This window comes from Rhinolophus hipposideros (assembly GCF_964194185.1).
Source record: "Rhinolophus hipposideros genome assembly, chromosome: 7".
Lineage (NCBI taxonomy): Eukaryota > Metazoa > Chordata > Mammalia > Chiroptera > Rhinolophidae > Rhinolophus > Rhinolophus hipposideros.
In genome coordinates this window covers 37,988,632-38,005,273 of record NC_138053.1, presented here as the reverse complement: position 1 = coordinate 38,005,273, position 16,642 = coordinate 37,988,632, and the positions used below count along the sequence as shown (strand labels likewise).

The following is a 16,642-nucleotide window of genomic DNA, read 5'->3' as shown; positions in this document are numbered from 1 at the left end:
TTAAAAATATACAAGAAGATGAACGTTTATAAATAACAAAAAGCACTGTAATGCAACATAGTATAATTGACTAAGATGGTATTCTTTCTTGAACATTTATATGAAAGCACAGTATGGTGTCATAGCATTTACCTTGTGATTAATATATTCTCCACATGCCTTAGTCTAATCTAATATGAAACTGATTACTCTTTTTAACTCAACTTGCCTCGTTAGTCTATACTACTGCTCGGGATAATGAATACAGTACATTTTACTTATTGCTTTGAAAAGACATTCACTTTCCCTAAAGCAAACTCTTCTCAACTGTTGCAGGTGTTCTGGGAGAACATGAAAAATTCTATTTTTACCAATTTGTATACTTCTAGTAATCCTATAGACAAATTTATGATCCATACAACTGTTTATGCATTTGTAACCCTTATTTTAAGTCATAATTTCATATCTTTCTCCTTGCTCCATTTCTTCCTTCTCATGTACTTTTAATTTATTATCTTAATATATTTAATGCTATTAAAAGCTGACTGCAATTCTTTCTGAAACAATGCACAGATATAAATAAATAAGCAAATAGATGAATAAGTTACTAAGATCCTCCATAATATCAAATATTTCAATCAATATTTCTCCTCTGAGCATCCCCCTTTCAAAAAAGAAAAGCCTAATATATCTTTAGTTTGTCATCATCTGAAATACCCACATATTCCCCTGAACAGTTGGTTTTTGTTACTAAGGTGAGGAATGAAGTTTTGAAGGATAATTAGTGTGTAAAAGACACACAGAAACAGCTGATATATGTGGGGGAAATGGATGAAAAGGTGGGAATTTTTAAGGTCATATGATGATAGTCTAGGAATTCCCATTGCAATGTTTAACAAATGCAAGCCAATAATTTATTTTGAAATTACTTTTATTGCTGTCCTGGGTTCCTCTGACTATACCACTACTCTGAATAAGTTGAATCATAAATCATATGGGCCATGTCTCTCTAAGCAGATTATGTGAACCTGTTAGAGAATAATTGTGAGAAATTATTGGATTCATTGAAGGGGGAGTTTATACTGTTCCTTGCATGGAGGATTTAGAAAGGCAAAGGGAGAACCAAAGGCAATCTGGGAGAGAAATCTACATTAATAAAAGGCCATTGATAATAAACAATAAATAAAAGTCGAAGGTATAAAACAATTGTGTTTTAAACACAAATGAGGAGACTGACAGCTGAAGCAGAGAAAACTATTGGGTGCTCCAGGAAATAAGGCAGGATAGACAGTACTGGTGAAACAGAAGCTACTATAGGTTCTTGAGCAGGAGAGTACTTTAAACATGATAAATGATAGCAAATTGCACTAAGGTTGTTGTAATGGGTTGGAGAGAAAGATGGTTCTAAGAGAACTGTGGAGGAAAGAATCAATTGAACATGATGACACACTAGGAACAGGCAAAGAAGCAGCTCAACATAGAAACCATACTCAAGTTTCTGCTCTGAAGTGTTTAAGAATAAAAGACATCACACATGGAAGACAAGGGAAGAGTGGAAGACAGGATCAACTGATGACATCGTAATGTGTTTCTAGTAATACAGTAGGTCATTCAAGAAACATGGGCAGCTGGATATATGTTGGGGTAAAGATAAGTGCTCAGAACTAGAGATGCAGAGCTAGAAATCATCTGTATGGAGGTTATAGGGTAAGTCATGTGAACAAAAGAGCAATAAAAACATGGGGTTTCTTTTTGCTTTTAAAAAGTTTTTATCTTAATAAATTGTTTTCATTGTAGAAAATTTGAAAAATATAGAGAACTACACAGACAAAAACTAAAATTGGTTGCAACTGTACCATACAAAGATAAAGACTATAAACTCTCTAGTACATATCCTTTAAATATGTTTTATATACATACATTTTAATGCTATACGTATAATAGCATGACTCAATACTTCTCAGTGCTATCCTATCTTCCAATAACTGTTCATCTTCTGGAAAACTGGGGTTCTGTCATCCTGCAAGTTTAGAGAATCAGCATACTAGCTCCCTCTGTTGCAGATAAACGACCTACACTAGTATATCAGAGCTCCCACAATGTTGAATCACAAGAAAAGACTTTACATAATAGATAACTGATGATCTTAGATTTTTCTCCCACATGTGTTAACATCACCCTGAACTGCTCTCCCTCTGAAAGATGGAGTTGTAGTTCTCAGGAGCTTGAACTTTGGAAGGGAATAAACCTAGTTTCAGAGTCTGCCTCCCAGCTTTGTTCACTTCTTATTACTTTACTCTCCACAAAAGAAGCACATGAGTACTTACCTCACGGACCGGTGTGAGGTTTAAAAGAGATAATGTACATGAAGCATTGGCATGTCGGGTATGCTGTTATCACCCCCAAAACTGGGCCAACTTTGATGATGTCATAATTGCTAACCTGCAGTTTACCCTTAACTATAAATCACAATTATTTGACATTTAATATTTTTTAAAATCAACCCTTTTAATGACTCCACATTAGTCTATCGTATGGCTATTGCATAATTGATTTGTCTAATTCCATACTGTGAGACATTTATTGCCATTTTTTTCTTTCACAAATAATGCTTCAGTGAAAATGCTTACATATAAAATTTTGTCAACAGTTGTGATTAACTCTTTATGATTGATTTCTAGAAATAAAATCTCTGGATAAAGGGATATAAATATCTTTAAGGTTGTTGATGTAGCTTACTACACTGCCCTCCAGAAAGCTTGTATCAAATGGCATTTTCACTATGGGCTGACTAGTCAGTCATCCCATGGTTTAATCTTTGTGTTAGGATAACAGTGGAAGTTGGTTGCTACATAGAAGCAGAAAAAAGTCTTAATACATTTAAGCGTGCTTTAAGTAGAGAAAAGAGAAAGAAGTTAAATACAAGAAGTAGTTATTTGAAAGACTTCCCATGCCCCTAGCGGGGCTGAACAGAGCAAGCCTGGAGGTAGATGTCTTGCAGAACTTAAACCTAAAGGGGCATAACTCCAATGGTTATAGATTAAGATAAAAGTAGGTAATACAAATAGACTAAAGGAAATGTGAAAATAACATGGTAAACAAATACATTTAGAAGTTGGGGAACTCATTAAAATAACACATGTTGTTTGCTTAACTCATACTGTAAAAGATCCAGTTGTTTAATTTGTTATTTTTGTAGTAATGAGTACTAAAGAATCGGCTGTTTAATTCTCAAAGACATGAGTATATTTACATGCCAGGTGACAGGGTATTGACATGACAGAGTTTTAAGGGTATTCCATTTCTAGGAATTGATCATAAAAAATGAATTAGAGATGCTGAAAAAGTTTTATGTGTAAGTGAAGTAAAAACAATATACTGAGGTCCTTGAAAAGTAGGGTCTTTGTCTCACTTATCTTGGATTCCCCACTACCTGGGGAATAGGCACATAACAGGTAAATCATATATGTTTGCTGTATTTATAGAGACTTTGTGTATGAGGTCCTCACCCTCTATTTATGGGTAAGACTCATTCCTCAAGAGAGAAACATTTAATATTTTTTAAAATCAACCATTTTAATGACTCCACATTAGTCTATCTTATGGCTATTGCATAATTGATTTGTCTAATTCCATTAGACAGTCAATTTAGATGGTGAAATCACTGATAATGTATTTCCAAGATGAATCAAGAACATATGGGGATTGATAATATCTCTTTCAGCTATATATAATATATTTACTTACAGACACCAAAGAAAGGTACTTTTTAATGATATATTCAGCTCAGAATCTAACCGACTTTCCACATAATGCCACAAAATGTCATCAGATTACTCTGGAAGTACATTTCATGCTTTAAATGATTTTTCTTATATTTAAATAAGATTAGTTAAATAAAAGTGAAATACCTTATTCATAATCAATCCTTTCAATGACTCCACATTAGTCTATTGTATGGCTATCCCGTAAGTGATCTGTCTAATTCCATACAGTGGGGAATTTATCCCCATGAGACAGTTATCCCTGTCTAAACTTTTACTAAGGCTCCAAGTTAGTTACGTGAATTAATCAGTTTTGCTGTCCTTTTTGAAAATTAGTTGGAGAACTGCCAAATTTCCAGTCATGGGACAAGAAGGATGAATTTCAAAATGGTTAGGCAATTAGCTAAAATAGAACTAAATTCCAAAAATTCACATTTTTCTACTATATCTACTATATAGTAGATACAGTAGATATACCTACTATATCTACTGTATAGTAGATACAATAGATATACCTACTATATCTACTGTATCTGCTATATTAATAAAGCTGTAAGTTAGTAAAAATAATTAGGAGGTCTGTATCTTGGATTCTTGAGCTTATATATGTATAATATATAGATAATATGTAGATAATATATATAATATACATATTATATATACAAATTATATATAATATATAAATATAAGAATATTATATGTGAATATTATATATATACTATTCTTTATTTATCTGTGTATTATATAAAGTTGTAATTTATTTTTGTGTGATGCATTTTCCTCCATGGATAAAAGTTTCTATTAAACTTTAAAAGGAATTAAAGAATTAAAGATAGTATAGCATTTAAAGGTTCTCACCTGAGTAAAGAAGGGTAGAAATGTGATATGCAAGAAAACCAATGTAATGGTTGCTTGAAAAATGGGTTGGAATCTGGAGCAGGATCGTCCATGCCATGCTGAAAAGTCCTAAGGAAATAAAAATAATTATTACAGAATATACAGGAAACATTAACTATGAAGACCACTGATACTTTTCATTTTTATACTTAGCATTCAAAGGTAATGATTTTACACAAAATTATATTGTGCTAGAATGGATAATGCACCCACACACTTCACCCACTTGGGATTTATGTTAATGACTCAGAGACCTCAATAATCCTTACACTTAGGAATGTATGACAATACCACTTTCATTCAATATTTTTTTAAATTTCACATCATAAAATTTGTCAAAAATAAGCATATAAAGAATAGTATAAAAATATCACTTATCTTTCCCCCCTCAAACTGTATCCAATAAATATTTTGCTATAGTTGCTTAATTAATGTAAAAATGTTTAGCATAAAGATACCACTTTTTACCCTTTAAAGTTATTTATAAAAAATGAAAAAAAAGAGATTTATAATTAATTTTGTATTCCTCTAAAGGCCTACAGAGAGCTTGTAAAGTAGAATTTAACCATAAAATATATGACTATGATTTCAAAATTAGAACAATTTGGCCAGAATATCTGGTCTACAGCAATTTTTGGAGAAGTGACTGTAACATTTTTCTAGATTGGCCCAAATTCAGCAATAAATCTTGAGGTAATAAGAAAGGATTTGTTACATAAAATCTTTAGTAGATAGCTTGGTTAATAAAAATTTTATAGTAAAAGGAGACTGTATTTGCCTACACGGAGTGAAGAATGACAATTGGGAACATTTTAGAAATGGAATGGTTTGAAGTGGTGCTATCTCTCTTTATATAAAGCACAGTAGCAACAGCCTCTTTTAGATACTATATAGAACAGAATTCAATTTTGAAAATCCATCCATATCTTTTCATTTTACATCTTTTTGCATCCTCACATTTTCTAAATTTGACCTGTCTCTCCCATGTGTCTTGCAAAGTGAAACACCTTTTAATTAAATATACTCAGAAATTATTTAGACTTTTCATACATCATTTCCTTTCTGAAAGCTATTTTCCTCATTTTTAGAATAAAAACAAAATTCTTTAACTAGACTTCAAAATCAGGCTGTCATATATCCATCCTGTGTATTCTACTATGTGAACTAGAGAGGCAGGCAGAAGCAAGGTCAGGATACCAGGATATGCTTTTCTAGGGAGTTCGGACTTTGTACCAGCCATGAGGAATCACTACAGAGTTTATAGCATGGGAGTGATACCAGCAATTTTATATTTTAGAAAAAATCACTGGAGCACTAGTGAGCATAGACTGGAGAGGATCAAGGCAGGAGGGAGAGCTATAATGAAGATGATATCGCAGTAGACTGGACAGAAAAGGACGTCCTACGGTAAGAAGCAGAAGAGTTAGTGAATAGGAGACAAATGTAAAACAAGAAACTAAATTAATAGAATTAACACTATCCATCTACTAATGACATGTGGTTGGAGATGGCATGAGGGAGAAAGCAGAAGGGAGAAGAGTTAAGTGAGGGAGAAAGAGAAGTCTAAGATGACTTGCAGTGTTTTATTTAGTTGTAGATAAGTTGAGGGAACTGCAGACAGTTGAAATACACCCACAAAGAAACATCCAAGAGGAATTTGGATTTATTGATCTAGCATGTGCAAGAGACATCCCAGTTGAAGATATTGACCTGGAAGTAATTAGCATAAGGGTGAGGCCATGGGAATGGGTGAATCCACCCAAAGAAAGAATGTAAAATAGTAAGATAATCAAGGGCAGAAGAACTCTGAAACACATCAATCTTCAAAGGGTGAGGTGAGAAAAAAAAAAAAGCACTCAAATGAAACCATGAAGGAATTATCAGAGAAGTAGGCAAAGAGCCAGGAGAAAGTGACGTTAAGGAAGCCAAGGCAGAGGAATGGCTAATAATGTCAAAAGTTACAGCGACAGTAAGGGAATGGAGAGACTAAAATTGGAGTTAGTGATGGGGTATGCATGGATGACCTGGCCCACGTTGTTTGTTTACCATGATGAGGGCAGTTGCAGTGTACTGAGTGAATGGTAGATGTCAACGCAGACACAATGAGCACAAAGTATATGTGAGGAAGGAATAATTTTTAATACAGGTGGGGCTTGGGGAAAGAATCAGATGAATAGAAAAAACATTAAAAGAATAAGGTGGTGGAGTAGGACATAAATGTGGTCAAGAGCTCAGGTGAAAAGATGTGCTCTGGTTGGGAAAAAAGATACATTGATCACCTATTAAAGGATGTAGAAGTGAGTTAGGGATCAAGATAATTACTAAGAAAGTGCATTCATGATGGTCTGGGTTTTCTCAGAGAAGTGCAGGGGCAAAGGCATCTGCTAACAAGTAACGGGAAAGGGCAAGGTGGAGGATGTAGCCAAAGCAGAGAAGGATAGAAAAGGGAGCTAGCCAGAGACTGGACAAAGAGTGGGATTGTCAAAAGGCATGAAAAGACAGCTAAGTGATTTTCGCCAGCAGTGTTCAAGAGTCCGGGTAGAGAGGCCAAGAAAGAGGGTACAGAAGAGGAACACACACAGTAGCAGGGGAGTTAGGAAGAGGAGGGTTCTGGTATAATAGGAGAGGGAGCACAGCAAGGTTCTGGAGAGAAAGGAAGTCTCTAAAGAAGAGACAGACTGGGGGAAAAGGATGGGACTAGAGATGGCAGGTTTGATGAGAAAGCAGGAGGGATTAGGGACGGTGGGATCCTAGCGTCTGCCTACTTTTCTTCCTACCCCTTGAGCCCTTTGCATAAATCCCCATTTGTCCAGTTATCTGGGAGCCACCTCTTCTCCAAGAATAAATACCTTACCCAGAATGCTCTCTGTCATATTCAGTGAGTCACTGAAGATCATTTAGAGGAAATGCCTGGGCACTGGCAGGAGCTCTGGAGCCGGACAGCCTGGGTTTATAACTCGGGTTTGTTTTTTATTAGATGTGTAATACCGTTTTGCAAAATATTTGGCTTCACTTTTCTCATTTGTAAAATGGGGATTAATAACCACCTCACAGGGTCAGTGTGATGATTGAGATAACACATGTAAAGGATTTAGCAAAGTGCCTTGTATATAATAAGGGCTCAACATATGTAAGGTATTAGCATGATAACATTTGTAAATATTCCTTAAGAAGGTGTGACCATTTCAAAACTGACATGGAATTCTCAAGAGTCCTAATGGTTGCCTAGTTACAGTTTTATCCTCAAGATTAGAAAAAATGATGGAGGATCTAATAATAATGGAATGGCTATTTGGTGTCAAAATTTATCTTAGACTATAAACTTTTGACAATACAATACTTCCCAGAACCTTCCTGCCAGTACCTAACCTCTTTTACTCCACTTTCGTAGTCATACTGGTACTAGTAAGGTTATTTGGCTATAACAAATGTTATGGCAGATGTTTATAGTCTCATAGGGGGTGAGATCTCTATGAGCATTTAATTCCACAGCAAGATCCCAAATTAGTTCATTATTCTGGAGAGTATAACAGGTTGAAAATTGGCCCACAAGCCTCAATGGGGGAATAAAATAATGAGCTAGCTATTAGATAACCTCTACTGACGTTTTGGTATACAGTTAAAAGAGAGGATGCTCTAAATAATTCATGGTAGAGAGTAAAATACAATTGTATGAACCACAGAATTATATTTTTCTCCAGACATAACACATTTTTGATATAGCAAATTTAAATACTCCTTCAAAAGACGAGTCATTTTCTATAGATTGAAGCACAATACATTTATTCCCATTCCGAAGTTAGCAGGTTGTGAAGATGGCTTTGCTTACAGGAGGAAAACGAATTTTGGGAAATTCCTGGCCTTTACCCTTCCTCCAAAATCATCTGACTCAAGCCCCTTCCCTTTCCCTAACATCATACTGCCTCTGGGCTCATCACACCTCACCATTTGAGCACTCTACCCCAGATTCAGTCTATCTTGGTTCTTGGATCTATCTTTCTCCTTTTTGCATTTACCAATCTGATTGATTCCTTGGGCTTATGCAGCTAGCTGCTAGCATGAAATAAATCATAAAAAGTGAGGACAACTGATGAACTAAAGAGTTAGCTGGGTTTTATGCTTCTCTTATGTCACTCTGCTTTTGGCTGCCCTCCCAGGAGAATTGTGTCTCCTAATATAATTGTAGTGGAATAAACCACTAAGATGGAATCAAGGAAGCCCAAGGATGTAAGTTCCATGAGGGCAGAAGAATTGGTCAGATGTCTTGTATCATCTGTGCCTACCATAGTCCCTGAGACATTGGAAGTGCTCAACAAATAAAAATACCAAGAAAAGACTACAACTTCAGAAGAAGTACCATTAGGTTGAAACTGAACTATCGAGACAGCATTGGAATATCTGAGATAACTGAGGACATGTGAGTCTTTCTGATTGTCCTAAAATCACAGACAACTAACCATGAATACGAGGTCTGACAATTAAGTTTGCGAACTTGTTGCAATGATGTTGCTAACCTTTTTTAATTCATTATGAATTTGTACCAAGTGCACAAACAGTTAACCAAGTTTACTACTTTGAAGTGCAGAAAAGGCGGCATGAAAAAGTTAGAGGAACTGAACTTTTCACCAACAATTCATGGCTCCTGCATCATGACAATGCATCAGCTCACACAGCACTGTCTGTGAGGGAATTCTTCGCAAGTAAACAAACAACTGTATTGGAACACCCTCCCTATTCACCTGATCTGGCCCCCAATGACTTCTTTCTTTACCCTAAGACAAAGGAAATATTGAAAGGAAGACATTTTGATGACATTCAGGACATCAAGAATAATGCAATGATACATCGGATGGCCATTCCAGAACAAGGGTTCCAAAATTGCTTTGAATGGTGGACTAGGCAATGGCCTCAATGCACAGCTTCCCAAGGGGAGTACTTCAAAGGTGACCATAGTGATATTCAGTAATGAGGTAGCACTTTTACTAGGATGGATTGGCGAACTTAATTGTCAGACTTCATGGTGAGATCACCGAATTCAATCTACTTCACCATTTCAGACATAATTCTAAGTCACTGCTTTGCTTTCATAAACTAGAATTACCCCTGGCACTTAAGTAGTTGTCTGAATGTTATTGAGTGGCATTTAGAAATCAAGGTAAGACAATTGGAATAAAACACGGTTCTCCACATTTCCCCTGCCTCCTGACTTGTGCTTCTCATGATGAAAATAACTCCTTGAAGTTAGAAAATGATGATTTGAGTTAGAAAATGACCACTTTATAGTATGTACATAGTAAATACTGGTTTTAAAAAAAATGAATGGATAGAAAGTTGTCAGATCCTGCTTAGTCAGAAAGGAGGATGAATTTTGGGGTCCATCTGTGAAGAGCAATCTTGGGTGGTACAAAGCCAATGGGCAGGTTGAGAATAAAACATGGTGGAGAGATACAATAAGGTTTGACCCATGGGTATGGAACAGGAACCATATAGTCGAAGGTTCAGGGCACAGGCCTTCTCAAAGGCCTCAAAAGGCATTAACCTTTTACCAGTGTTTTACCTTATTAGGACCACACATAAGGCTGTTCAGTTTTAGTTAGTTTTCTTTTTTAATAGAAATTTCCCCTCAAAAATAATGTTTAAAGGAAAAGCAGAACAAAGGGAGCCATTAAATCTAAACAAAATGGCTAAGACAAGAAACTTCACTTTCTGGATCATTTTGCAGAATGATCCAGGTGTGTGTGTGTGTGTGTGCGCGCGTGTATACATACATACATATATATATATATATTTTAAGTATTTTTATTTCCATTCAGTCTTCATTTTTAACAGCTTTATTGAGATATACAATTCACTTACCATGAAATTACCCATTAAAAAAATAGAAATTAACCATTTTAAGTATTCAACTAAATGGTTCCTATGTCTCAAAAGAAATCCTGCACCCATTAATAAAAATTACCCATTTTCTCCCTTTCTCTCAGACCCTGGCAACCACTAACTAATCTACTTTCTCTCTCTATGGATTTGCCTATTCTGCACATTCTATGATTCTATCTCTAGTAAATCGAACCATATAATTTGTGTGCTCTCATGTCTGACTTTTTTCACTTAGCATAACGTTTTTGAGGTTCATCTCTGTTGGAGCATCTATCAGTACCCCATTCCTTTTCACTATCGAATAATATTCCACGGTGTAGCTAAGCCACATTTTGTCTACCCATTCATCAGCTGATGGACTTTGGGTTCTTTTCACTTTGTGCTATTATGAAAAATGTTGCTATGAACATTTGTGTACAAATATGTGTAGATATATGTTTTGATTTCTTTTAGGTATAAACGTAAAAGCAATATTGCTGCGTCATATGACCATATACTCAACATTTTACAAACACATACTCTATGCTTAACATTTTGGGGAACTACCTGTTTTCCAAAGTTTGCCAGACATTCCTGAAGTAAGAAAAACAAAGTTTTAGTCCAACATGTTCTATTTGTGAGGGACAGTGAAATAGTTTTGTGTGTTTTTTTAAATAAATAAATGAGCACACTAACAAGACCATTACCTCAAAAGACCTAGATTAGTTTGAGACCGAACTTTAGCTACAACATTGAAATACCTTAAAATTTAGTGATTCATAAGCCATATTAGTGACACCACATGAACCCCAAGATAGGTCCCCTAAACTGAGCTTGGCTTAGTGATCAACGTTCTGACCTATTTCTGATGACTCCAACCCTTGCTTGGTGTGTTGGAACTTGTACTGAAATTCATTCTTCCATGTTAATGAGTGTTATAACATTGGGGACAGTCAACTTTCCAAAAATGTCCACTTTTAGGGGTTTTTATATGACACATCAAAACATTTTTAATTTTCACATTATAAAATTTATCACACTTTCCTAAATTGATGAGGGCAGATACTTCATCTTGCTCACTGTCATATCTCTTGTGTTTAATCCTTGTACTTGAGGGTGAAGGAGGCAAAAACATTTGTTGAATTGACATTAAATTGCATATACCTAAAATTCTAAAAATTAATTTTTAATTTGCTGTATAAAACTAAGACCAACATTCAATGCAAGTAAAACGCAATATATGAAACCAGTGTCTGGGAGTGTATGTGGATGTGCTTTGACTACACTTTTGAATGTGCAGTTTAAATGCCTTTACCTAAGAACTACAAGTGATAAGCACTTTGGAAAATACACGGTGAATATTTTATGTTTCAGCAGGTCTCTTTCCCTAGAGAGCAAACCTAAAGTACTCCTTTTACAACATTCTCAAAGAAATCTACAAAGGACAGTTGAAAAAGAATACACATTTTTGCAAACAGGTTTCATTCTTCCTGAAAAGGTTTTAAAATCATGTATTCCTGTCCTGGGATTTAGTGGTTCTACGCTAAGCTCAGAAAGGAAAATACATTCCGTTTATCTGTCAGAACTGCTTGGAATAAAAGCAGTATCGTCTAAAAAAGGCATATCACATAGAGTGACAAATGTTAGTATTATCAACATCTGATTGTTAACTTTTCGCCAATTCCTCATACAGTTTAATTTTTTTAATGTGAGATAGATATACATTTTTTCTAAAATACTAATATGACAACTTCATATTATTATGAAAAGAAGCTAAATAAGTCAATGCATGTACATCTTTCCCTAGTTGGTGAAGATACATTGCCCAATAGATTTCTTTGCCAAGACAAAGCAAAATACATTTCAAAGATTAAATTAATATTCTATGATAACAATCATAAAATTTAAATCAACATGAATATATAAAATTTGTGAAAAGTTTTATGAACTGAAAAATATTTTAAATGAAAGTGTATCTGGATTTTTGCTTATGCTTCAAAACAATATAGCTATCTGTTTTATATTAAGAAAAACCAGAAGCAGTCCTTGGTGTAAAATGTTCTGCAATCTTGGTTAAAATTAGCAATTTAAATTTGTTGAATGAGGTTACTGTGTAATATCTACTGCACAAATCACAGAGAGTTGAGTACTTGCATAGTTGTTAAAAAATGTATCAAGAGGTCATAGGTTAACACTAATGAATGCATGTTACATTATGATTATTAAAATATTCAATCTTTGATAATAATTTATTTGCTTTACAAATGCATTGGGGGGTTGAAATTTTTCTATTCATCTGTGACAAACCATGAAATTCAATATTGCTCAGCATGACCAATCCATGAAATTTGTCAACTTTGTTCCTGATTTTCACAGGGCCTTCCTCTTAAATGAAATGACCCATTGAACTAAGAGCATAGCAATTTTTTCATCTATGGTAAATCAGTTTAGTTTACTAAGATTTACTATGGGTTTCAGATCTTGAGCTTGTTATGATTATGAACCATTATGAATATAATCCCAAACTTCTGGCAATTTATCTCACTGTTTTCTCTCAGAAAGAATTCTCCATTTCTAAAATTAGTTTTCAATGGAGGGTTGCCCAGGAGGAACAATTTGTAAACAATGGGTTGGTTGAAAGTCAAAGAATGGGTGAAAATTATAGGGAAATTGGAATCAAAGTTGTTAATTACTCTTAGGATTTGTAACACAAAAGTCTCAAAATTCTCTGAAAATCAAGATTTATACAGAGGGTGCCAAAAAATGCATACACATTTCAAGAAAGGAAACTGTATTAAAATTGTAATACTCAATATGTACCGATAACAGAAGATGAATACAAGTCACGTTTGACTTCTGCAATTACAAGAGGTGCTCAAAGTGGTTACCATCAGTGTCCAGACACTTCTGATTATGGCGAACTACTGCTTGAGCAACATTGACCAAAGTGTCTACTTGTATACATTTTTTTGGCACTCCAGGTACATATTGCCCTTATCAGAATACTAAGAAAGGAATACTTTACCTAATTTATCCTAAGAAATAGAAATACTGTATTTTAGTTTTTACTACCTAAGTAATAATAATATGCAATTATCTAGGTTTTAAGATAAAGTGACTATTTTAAAGGAGGGTTTAAACAAAACTATATTAATGTTTTATTATAAGATCTACTGCAACCTTTCTATATTACAAATTTAAATCAAACCAGAAAAGTAGTCCAAAACTTTTGATTTCCCTAAATCTTATTTATTTAGCTAAGTAAAATATGTCCACATTTAAAAAATGTAATCCCTTAGTCCTTACCTATTTTCACTTGCCATTACTACCTCAGACACTAAAGCCTAATACTAAAAATGCAAATCTATGGTAAATTAACTAACATTATTATTATTAACTGAACCACTAGGTCTTGTCCAGATTTGGGCATATGTTAGAACCATTTTTTTTTTTAATTTTAAGTTTTTATTAGAGCAAATCCCTTTACATATAATAAAATTAAAAACTAAAAAACAAAGAAATCCACAAAATTTTAAGAGCAAAATGTCATTAGATATGATTTTATTTTTCACAGAGTTTTAAGATATGAACTAAATAATCAACTCATTAATATAATTTGATTATTTAAACAATTGAAATAGTGAAGTTCCGATGATCCTGATTGTATTGGAGACATGTCAACTGAATAGGACTGACCAACAGACACAAAATGGTGTTAGAACTAACTTGCTTTAAGAATAAAGAAACCCCTCTTGATTAGTGTTAGTTTTATAAAATAGCCCAATTCACAATGTCAAAAACAGTTCAAAAATTTCTGCTTACTACTTTATACAATTCAGTAAATAGTATGAAAATAGCTGTTAAATCACATTATTTCATATATCAGAATAACTAAAAAGAGAGTATATTTGATACTTACTGATATAATTCAGTTAATGGTGAAGTCAAAATGACCAACGTTGTAAACAGATTATTACAATGGGTATGAATTTTAAAAATTTTATCATCTGTAGACTCATGAGGATTCAAAAGTTTCTTTACAGATGTGCAAACTGACCATAACATGTTCTCAGTGCATATTAAAATTGTTGTGACATCAAGTCTATTGGAAAGAAATAGAAGAAAACTGTGTTAAACAAAATTGTTTTCCTACTTAGTATATACACTATCAGTACTATATCTCTTATATTAAACATATATATTAAACATATATAAGAACAGAAATATTTGATTAGATACCAGAGTTTCAAACATCAAAGACCGACAGAAAGCCTGAAAGATAGGTTTTGAGTTTCCAGGTGCCAGATGACCCATAATATCATTATTTTTTATCTTTAGGGATGGGGAGGTCTATAATAGTGAAGTGTTTTAGCAGTGCTTTTTAAAACATATGTTTATTTTGCATTATCATAATACTATTAAAGAAGTTCAAGAGACTTTCTTTGAAATTACATTCAGCAAAAGAAAAGGCAGATTAAAAGAAAATTTGGTATTATGCACATATATATGATAGGTAAAAATTTGACAGCAGAACAAGTCTCCTCATTCAAACACAAGCTGTCAAAAGAAAGTTACAGAGTTGGGTCACATATTCCCCTAGCAAGTGGGAGATGAGAAAAAGTGACCCACAAGCACTAACGTAGAAACCTATAGTTTCAGAAATTTCCAATATTAAATAAATTTTTGGAAAACATGCTATCATATTTATCTTATTCATAAATTCATTTCTTTGTTTTTATCTTTATTGAGTTTTAATAGGAACCCAAAGATCTGTTTGAAGATTATTTGGGTAGATGACTAAATTTTACAGACCTCAGCAAATTCCCTCTTTTTTTTTGTTTTCTTTTAGATTCAATGTTGAAGAAATAGAATATGGAAATTTTGAAGTTATACAAAGAAAAATAAGTTCAAATCTTTTAAAATGATATTTTGGCTTCAAATTTGTGATATATACAACAAATTTATACATATATTAATAATACATAACACATGTTATATATAAACCATATCTATGGTTTTGGTTATTTGACATTTGGAGGCTACTGGAATACTATTAATAAAAAAAACAATAATCACTTTTAGGAGGATTTAATTGTAGTTTGCATCCACTTACTCTTACAATTACAAATACAAGATTTATGTATACACACACACACACATACACACACAGCTGATTTCCACACTAATGGTGGTTTAAGAATAAACATTCAAATAAAAAATATTTTACTTAGCGAAAACTAGAAGAAATAACTCTAGCGTTGCATGGCATTTTTATGTAACCAGGCAGAAAACAAAAACCAAAAGTCTCTATAGTACAGTTATTTAATTAAATATACTACCTATTTCATGAGCTAATAGTAAATCTGATTTCACAGACATCTCATAATGACTTGCCACCTCATAGTCAAAAGTGATTTACGCTACATAAGGAAAAGAATGAAGGTATTCTTTGCTCTCAAAAGGAATTTTCCATCTATTCTTCAGAGTTCAATTTAAAAAAAAATGCTTGGTCAGTAATTCAAAACAGCCTGTGCAAAATACCATATTTATGAAACACTGTAGCAAGACCTAAATGCCCTTCAAATACAGCATGCTTTACAAGAACACGATCAGGAAATGATTCCTACTGCCAAGAAAAAAAAAAGCCCCTGAGGTCTGTAGGTTCCTCCTAAAATATATCTATATATACCTATAGATTTAAAAAAACAGGTCTTAATCACATTAGTCAGAATATTTATAAAACAAAGGCTTGTCTTCATATAGACCATTGTTGTCACGTAAGCACATTTTTGTAATTTTCATTGCCTAGGTAACTCACGGAATTGGACTATAATTCAGTCTTTAATTTAATACCCAGTGACTATTGTTCCTCATTTTCTCTGATTTCACATTTTGTTGGACTGGCTTTTAGTAATATATAATGAAAAGAAAAAAATAAAATAAAGGAAAAGAGGAAAGAAGTAATTAGAATAGATTAAGGAGAAAAATGACTAGACAAAGGAGTTTCCTTAATGAAGATTAACTACACTATTTAAAGGCTTTAAAAAAAAACTAAAATACTAAAATCCCCTGCTTGCTTAGAATCTTAAAGTCAAATTGACTACCACAGCACTGCTTTTTTTCTCCATTTCAGGACTGAATTTTAT

General features: G+C 33.6%; 1 protein-coding gene across 1 annotated transcript in view; it reads right to left on the bottom strand.

Moving 5' to 3' along the window:
- KIAA0825 overlaps positions 1 to 16,642 on the bottom strand; it is a 360,830-nt gene that overhangs the window by 235,904 nt on the left and 108,284 nt on the right. Inside the window, exons 13-14 of the mRNA XM_081054478.1 lie at positions 14,416 to 14,598; positions 4,602 to 4,709 (exon numbers count right to left, since the gene is read on the bottom strand). Of these exons, the coding sequence (XP_080910604.1) occupies positions 4,602 to 4,709; positions 14,416 to 14,598 (291 nt within the window). The remainder of the gene's footprint in view (positions 1 to 4,601; positions 4,710 to 14,415; positions 14,599 to 16,642) is intronic.